At 39.4% G+C, this 8,753-nt stretch overlaps 1 protein-coding gene across 1 annotated transcript; it reads left to right on the top strand.

Moving 5' to 3' along the window:
- The first annotated feature begins 3,140 nt into the window (after positions 1–3,140).
- Positions 3,141–7,752, top strand: LOC104927339 (polyserase-2). The gene is made up of 12 exons (XM_027287223.1): positions 3,141–3,291; positions 3,557–3,707; positions 3,818–4,068; positions 4,165–4,301; positions 4,394–4,495; positions 4,600–4,641; positions 6,421–6,466; positions 6,600–6,750; positions 6,861–7,108; positions 7,203–7,339; positions 7,427–7,528; positions 7,627–7,752. The coding sequence occupies exons 1-12, from the start codon at positions 3,156–3,158 to the stop codon at positions 7,672–7,674; spliced, it is 1,551 nt and encodes a 516-aa protein (XP_027143024.1). The 5' UTR covers positions 3,141–3,155; the 3' UTR covers positions 7,675–7,752.
- The last annotated feature ends 1,001 nt before the right edge of the window (positions 7,753–8,753 follow it).

Genomic DNA, 8,753 nt, shown 5'->3' with positions numbered 1-8,753 from the left:
TTTATATAGAAGGGTTGCTTTCGTCATTTCCTACTGAACACACACACAATCCCCAAAGTTACTTCTGACCAATCAGGATCCTGGGAAAATGGGTATTGGAAAAGCAAATATTGGCTATGTGGTGCACAGTCACATACTGCATGGATGGTATTGTATTATTTGTAAATCTTTTAGATAAATGTAACTGTAAAGGAGGGCAGACATTTAAATGCAATTTTAAATTTGAATATAAATATTCATATGCATTAACACTGGCCTGTATGTCCTTTAGATTGTTTTGGTTATCTCTTGCTATCTCTGCATAAGCGTTTGTGTTGATGTGACTATTTCTAAACTAAAAGTTGCATGTTATTTATGAGATTTCATCTGTATTGAACAGAGAATGTAGTTTGTAAGCGTTAACCTTGATATGGATAGATTTGTGCTGTGAAGACATGGTTGCAGCGCTGCAGATGGCCTCGTTCACAACCACAGTTATTGAATGTGGCTTTCACAGGAAAACCAACCCACGTGTCTTTAGATAGAACACCTCAAAAAACATGCTGATCCGGTGAAGTCAAAGGAGAAAAACAACACCAAGAAACAAAACCACTATTATTGTCTATTGTCCTATTTAACTTCTTTTCTGTCCTAAAAGTAATCGTATGATGTTTTCATAACACTTGTTACAGTGAGGAGGGATATTGAACAATTAAAAGAAATACAAAGAATTATAAGTCATCATATAATTAGTAAAAAATAATCCAAAATATGCACAATGACAGAATTAATTACCCTGATATCTGGGTTAAAACACATTGCAGATCAGCTGGTGGGGACCAGCATGAGAGCTGCTGCATTTCCACATGAAAGATATGCATGAATTGCATGCAAGATTCAAAATTCCTACAGAGAGATTAGAAGGATTTCGAATCCGCTATGCAATTATAAGAATACAATGGACTGGTATTATTTGCCAATACAGTAATTATCGTAATTATAGTTGAACATTAAAATTAAGGCTTCTGAATGGATTGATTTCACTATAAACTATGCACCTATTATGTGTAGTATGAGCAGTTCATTAGTGTTTCAGCCCTTTTGGTCAAACTGAGCAGGTCTGCTATCCTCAACCAGTATGTGCAGCCTGTTGCTCAGCCCACCAGCTGTATCCCCACTGGCACCATGTGTCACTGGCTGAGGCAACACCATAAGCTCCAATGAGTAGAAAACAGTTATCTCAGAGCTTAAATCCCTGAAACTGTGTCTAAATGCATGTTTGCCTACAATCCAAAAATCCATCCCTGCTGCACACTTCACTTATGTTTTCATGCTACAGCTGCTGACAGCAACAAGCTGCAGTGTCTGGAGAGCCTCATCCTGTCTGATGAGGACTGTCACAGTTCCTACCATGGCATGATCGACAACAATATGTTCTGTGTCGGATAGCTGGTGGGAGGCAGAGACTCCTGCCAGGTGTGTAGCTCTGATTTTCTATCACTATTTTTTCAAATTGGTCTATATGCTTTCACTATTCTCTCAGTGGAATTGATGTTTTTTTAATTGCCATGACATGTCATAATTAAATACTCATTCACAAAGGTTTTCAGTGTGAGTGTAATATTTCTCTTTTTCTCTCTCAGGATGACTCTGGTAAGAGTGAGCTGCAGGATGTATCCTGGGGCTATAGATGTACTGAGAAGAACCACCCTGGTGTCTACGCCAAGGTAACATTTCACTGCATCAACTAAAAATACATCTATTACCCTCTTTAATGTAGTTCCACTGCAACAAACTGACAAATATCTTTTCATTTTCAGGTCTGCACAGCACAATGGCCATCTATTAACTCCACCAACCACCATATCAGACAGCCTGACACTTCTTTTTACTCTTTTTGCTGGGGTTGAAGAATATACTTAAATTATGATGCATCAATATGGATTAAAGCACCTGTATCCACAGGTGTTTTTCAAATTATGAGTATGATTAGACCTGTTCAGGTTGAAGTTCTGAAGTTCACAATTATACTGTACTACTAATCAGTTTAAGTTGTAACTTGTCTCACAAGTAAACTAATGTGTGTGCAAAAGATTAAACAATCTTTTGAGGCCCAGGAAATGTGCATCTGCATACGTACTTTTACTTGAAGAAAGGTGTACTTCCTCCATCACTGCTTTTTACTTATTTAATGGTGTCTTGTAAAAGAATATATAGGATTTAAAATGTAAAAACACATTAAAACATTAGTTTCTCAAAGGCAGCCTCGCCCTTCATGCCTGAATTGAGTGTTTGGGTAGCAGATGCTGAGAAACACACAGCTGCAAGATACTGTGTCCATGCACATCTAAATATAGAGATGACTTTTGTACATGCACAATCTGGCCTTTCAACAAACAGATAGTGGAGCCAAACCTTTACAAAAAAAAGTAGTAATACTAAATAATCCACTGAAAAATCTGCATTAGACTGTTAAATAAAAAGAAGTTGTAGATAGTGTGAAAAATAGTCCCTTGAAGACTACTTAACTACTGATGTTTTTATGAAGACTGGAGTTGGACGAAGTGCTTCTTAGTCAAACTCTATATACAGCTTAAAAGTAAGAACTCATATCCAAACCATAATTATACTCTATTCATAAATTAAGTTGATTAAAAAACAATATTTCTCTCTGGAATGTAATAGTGAGTAATATAAAGTATGAATATCACTGTATATCAGCGCAGTGCCTGCACCTCACAATATACTTATTATTAGCTCTTAACTCACTAATATTAATATTAGTGAGTGATCTAGTAACTCCTGGTTAAGAGCTAAAACTAACAATGGACTGGTCTGTGAGTTTTAATCTTATGAGACAAGTCATGTGTGGGCATTAAGAAATCTGTAGAAATGATGTAGTAATTTAGTTAAGAAATAATTATAATAATGTTAACTACAAAAAACTGTTAAAACGACACATTTTTCAGATAATATGGATCATAGGAGAATTTTAGCATAATAAATAAAAATACATAACCCATGAGCCAATATGATCCATATGCATACTTTCACTTAGGATTTTCTGACAAGAAAGCCATCTTCAACTCTAAGTGGAAAGTCTTTTTTTTATGTAATTCTGGAAATAAATCATTGATCCCAATGTCACACTGCAGAGATTGGCTTCTCACTGACCAATGAGGACCATCACAGAGCAGGGCAGCTCACCTGACTGTGGATATATACCAGAGGTCCAGGTGAAGTCCTGTCATCGACAAGATCACACTACAACCATGAGGTCTCTGGTCTTCATTCTGCTTATCGGGGCTGCTTGTGAGTGTGAAGTTATTTTCCAGCAGATTGCCTTCTTTTCTGCTAACAGTCTGTTGGCCTTTATCCCAGAACCTTGTCCAGAATAGCATCTCCCTAAAGCAAAGTTTTGAATTTGAGGCTTGGTTGATCTCTAACCATCCTCAAATGAATAATGCAGACTTTGGGGTTTGACTAAAAATACAGAAAAGGACATTCTGCACTTAAAGAGATATCTGTTTCATTCAACGGTTTGTCGGTTGTTGCTGACGTGTGTGTGTGTTTTCAGTTGCCACCGAGGACGACAAAATCGTCGGAGGGTATGAGTGCACACCCCACTCCCAGGCCCATCAGGTGTCTCTGAACTCTGGGTACCACTTCTGTGGTGGCTCCCTGGTCAACGAGAACTGGGTTGTGTCTGCTGCTCACTGCTACAAGTCGTATGTGACCCCTTGATGTTTTAAAGACAAAGTTTTGTATGCAGAAATGAATTTGCTTTTAAGAGGCATCAAGAAACTCAGCTGCCACTATTCCTCTGTTTTCTCTCCAGCCGTGTGGAGGTGCGTCTTGGAGAGCACAACATCAGGGTCACCGAGAACACCGAGCAGTTCATCTCCTCCTCCCGTGTCATCCGCCATCCCCGTTACAGCTCCTCGACAATCGACAATGACATCATGCTGATCAAGCTGAGAACCCCCGCCACCCTGAACCAGTATGTGCAGCCTATTGCTCTGCCCACCAGCTGTGCCCCCGCTGGCACCATGTGCACAGTCTCTGGCTGGGGCAGCACCCAGAGCTCCAGTGAGTAATAACTCCTGCATTGTGCTCTGAACATGGATGTTTTTACTGCAATGTAGCTCCAGTTTAATCTCTGTCTTGATCTCTCTTGATCTTCAGCTGCTGACAGGAACAAGCTGCAGTGCCTGCAGATCCCCATCCTGTCTGACAGGGATTGTAACAACTCCTACCCTGGCATGATCACCAATGCCATGTTCTGCGCTGGATACCTGGAGGGAGGCAAGGACTCTTGCCAGGTATGTTACATGAATACAGCAATAATTCTATGAACTGATCCTGATGTTGCATGTTGAGTTTTATTTAACACTCTCACACCCTCTGTTCTCAGGGTGACTCTGGTGGCCCCGTGGTGTGCAACGGTCAGCTGCAGGGTGTTGTGTCCTGGGGCTACGGATGTGCTGAGAAGGACTATCCTGGTGTCTACGCCAAGGTAAAGCTAAAATATCTCTTGAGTAATAATCGCTTTATCTATTTAAAATTATATTTGCCTCTGGCTGTTTGTGCTAACACACCTTGTTCTGTCTCCATCCACAGGTCTGCATCTTCAACGACTGGCTGGAGAGCACCATGGCTTCTAATTAAGTCTGATCCTGCGATCTCCATTGTGCTCTGTTGCCTTTCTTCTACCATTCTAACAACAATACTGTTGTAGAGTTTTGAACAATGTGCAGCCATTTCCATCTGAGTCAATAAAGTCTTCATCAACACATTTTTCTTTCTTTCCGTTCTTTGCCTGGGTCTTCCTACATCATGATATTGTTATCACTATGCTTACAACCGTGCTTCGATATGTCACTAAAGTGTTTACCGCTCAACAAAATACAGTAGAAACAAGGGTTATCTTGCATATACTGTACATACTCTATACATTTTGATATCCAAACTGGTAGAATGATGTTACAAAAATACAATGTCCTGTTAACTGATGCACAGGAAGAAGCACAGTCTTGTACAAACAGAGAAAGAGAGAGAGAGAAAAAGATCATTTGTTCCATAAATAAAGTTCATCCTTTTAGAGGTACAGTGTGTGTCCTTAATACTTAAATTACTACAGCTAGTATTAAAATTGGTTTAAAAGCCTTGTGTGAATAGAACCTAATAAACATAATGACTTTTACCAGATGAGTGAATAGCTTATAGTGAAATGAATCCATTCAGAGGCCTTCATTGTTCAGGATTATTGAACAACGAAGGCAAATAATACTATCACCCACTGCATTTTGATGAATGGTGTTCAAGTGATTTAAATACAGAAACCCTAATACTTGACTACATCCTATTGATACTATATATTATGATATTATTATTATATGCAGTTGGTGGGGTTCCTATTACTCGATTTTGAGTTTATTTTTAATTGATTTAATTTATGAAGCATGACTTTATTGTCATTGAACAAAGTAACAGCTTAGACAACGAAATGCAGTTAGCATTTAACCAGAAATGCAGATTAGTAAAGCGCAGAGTATGCACATATGAACAGGATATATAAATATAGTCCAGGTATAAATGATAGACATCTGAAGCAGAGCAGATAAAAATACAGACAGAGTAAACACAGCTTGGACAAGAAGACGATGACACAAACAGTCTGATGGAAAAAATCAGAACAGATGGAAAGTTTCAGAGAGATAACGGGATGTTCATTGTCATAAAATCTAACAAATATAATTATATCATCGTAGAATATTGTAGAAAACTAATTTGGTACCATATCTAGCAGCATAATATGTGAGTTACATTAACCTGTTTATGTTATCTGAATGTATTCGCTTATTTTCTTCATTCTTTGCCACTTAAAATATGCTTCTCATGACACAAGATCATACCATTAAATTGCTGAAGTGAACTCCATTCAACTAAACTGAGAGAAATAATTCATATAAGCATTTTTGAAGTAGCTGCTCTCTATGCAAGAGCTTTCCATGCAGTTTTCATTTGCGAAGGCCAGAACCGGTCAATGAGTCTGTGAGAGCAGCTCCACCTGGGACTATAGCTGGTGCCAAGTCAAGGTCAGGATGCTGATTACAAACTGTGCAAAACATACTGTACTGTACTCAAATCAGGCCAGAGCAACAACTGATCAAACTAAAATGATATGAACACCATTTTGTTGTAGTTTTATTGTGTATTTTTGTAACAAAAGTAAGCAAAATCCTTAAATCAGGGTCTTGTGTGGCCTCTTTTTACAGGATTTTCAATATATATATAGCAAAAGTTCTTTAGTCAGAACTGTCTGAGGGTTTTGATTGGTCAGCAGCACCAGAGGTGTGTCTCAACAGCTGGCACAGTTTAAAGAAGTCAATAAAAACCTGACACAGATCCAGAAACACTTTCATCTCCATCCGCCATCAGCCAGTCATGAGGTCTCTGGTCTTTGCTCTGCTCCTAGGAGCTGTGTGTAAGTATGGGCCACATTCAGAAAGTGTCAACGTGTAGAAAATGATTTTTAAAGTGGGATAATACATCGCCTTTCAGATTGTAGATGAACTATTTGCCAAGAAAAATCAATGAGCCAAGTTTTTTTTTTTCAGTTGCCACAGAGGATGACAAAATTGTTGGAGGGAAAGAGTGCACGCCTCATTCTCAGCCCCATCAGGTGTCTCTGAACTCTGGGTACCACTTCTGTGGTGGCTCCCTGGTCAATGAGAACTGGGTGGTGTCTGCTGCTCACTGCTACAAATCGTGGGTCATCTCCAAAATAACAAAACAACAAAAGAAAGTCTCTCACAGAGTCATTCCTCTTGTTCTCCACCATCTCTGTCTCACTCACAACTTCTCTATCTCTCTCTCAGCAAAATGGACATTGTCCTTGGTGATCACAACCGTTGGTGGATGGATGGCAATGAACAGACCATTTCTGCTGTCCGTGTGATCCCTCATCCCAACTATGAGTCCTGGACGATTAGCAATGACATCATGCTTATCAAGCTGAGCAAGCCTGCCACCATCAACCAGTATGTGAAGCCTGTGGCTCTGCCCACTAGTTGTGCCCCCGCTGGCACCATGTGCACCGTCTCTGGATGGGGTGTGACCATGAGCTGTAAGTGTCAAACGCTATCTCCATACAGGGTTTCTGTTATTAACTCTACATTTGTCCATCCTTCATTCGTCTTCGTGTCTCTGCAACTGCACAGCTGCTGATAGTAACAAGCTGCAGTGTGTGAATATCCCCATCCTGTCTGAAGAGGACTGTGATAAGGCATACCCCGGCATGATCACTGAGTCCATGTTCTGTGCTGGATACCTGGAAGGAGGCAAGGACTCCTGCCAGGTGTGTATCTCAGCGGTCACTGGAAGTATTCATGAAGCAATTAGTTGAGACACAACACGTTCATATATGTCTTGTCTTTGATCCCAGGGTGACTCTGGTGGTCCTGTTGTGTGTAACGGTAAGCTGCAGGGTGTTGTATCCTGGGGCATTGGATGTGCAGAGAGAAACCATCCCGGTGTCTATGCCAAGGTAAAAAAAACACAACAAAACAGAAATGTTCAGAAATCCTGACGTGACAAGTTTTCAATATGCCTTTTTCATTTATGTTACCCTCTCTCTTGCATCAGACCTGCATTTTCACAGAATGGCTGCAGACCACCATGGCCACTTACTGAGTCCGGTCCAATCACACCTCTGCTACAGCTGGTTCTACACTGCAAAATCATGTCTCAGTGACACTGTGCCTGTTGTAATGGAGATGAAATAAAAGTGTAACATCTGTTAGTATGTACTCTTGATCTGCTTGGAAAATCTACATGGCAAATGAAATGAGAGCAAAAATAACTTCAAAAACCTTTAAAATGTTATAATTAAAGATCATACTGAAGCCATGCAGTTATAATTTACAAACATAACAGAACAAAATATGAAGATTACATTTAGCTGATGCGTTTATCTAAAGTGACTCACAAATACAGGAAGCAATGAAGGTACAGTGCAACAAGGACATGTTAGTGCAGCAATAACAACTATAGAATCAAGTGACAGTTTGAGAAGGGGGATAGATTCAGCATGTCCAGTTGTTTGGAGTGCAAGGAGAGGAGGAGGTACTCTCTGAAGAGCTGGGTCGTCATGTCCAAATCCGGCCTGGGGGCCAATCACAGCCCACGGTCAGATTTCATGCGGCCCGCAGCTTCGTTTATTATAATATATTATTTATGGCCTGCTACGATTGTCAGATTTGGCTTTTTTTGGTTGACATAATGAAGCATTTGAACCTTTAAGGACATAACTGCTGGTGTTATGTAGATGTGACACAAAATATGACTTTCTGAATGATTTTGTTAAAGAAAAGAGCAAGAGTGACACGTTTTAAACTTAAATGGTAACAGACTTTGCATTACTCATAATAAGTCATGTTTAGAATAAACATGAGGTTCAGATTTCATATCAGCTTCATGCAAGTTTAACATATTCCATGCAATTTATTCTGTGTTATCTGAAAGAAAGGCAGAACTGGTTTTTAGAGTTGTTCACGCCTGATTGGCTTAGTCAATAAAAAAAAAAGATAATTGTGACAATGAAAACAAAATTGTTACAGAACAGTGCATTTGTAACTTTTATTGGTCATTTTTTCATTTTTTAAATGCTAGTATTGGCCCCCGGGCATCTTCACATTGTCAAATCTGGCCCTCTTTAAAAAAAAAAAAAAAAAGTTTGTGTTAGATATTGAACATAATTAATCTATCTAAAA

Source organism: Larimichthys crocea, chromosome XIII, assembly GCF_000972845.2.
Source record: "Larimichthys crocea isolate SSNF chromosome XIII, L_crocea_2.0, whole genome shotgun sequence".
Classification (NCBI taxonomy): Eukaryota; Metazoa; Chordata; class Actinopteri; family Sciaenidae; genus Larimichthys; species Larimichthys crocea.
This window is presented reverse-complemented; position numbering and strand designations above follow the sequence as displayed.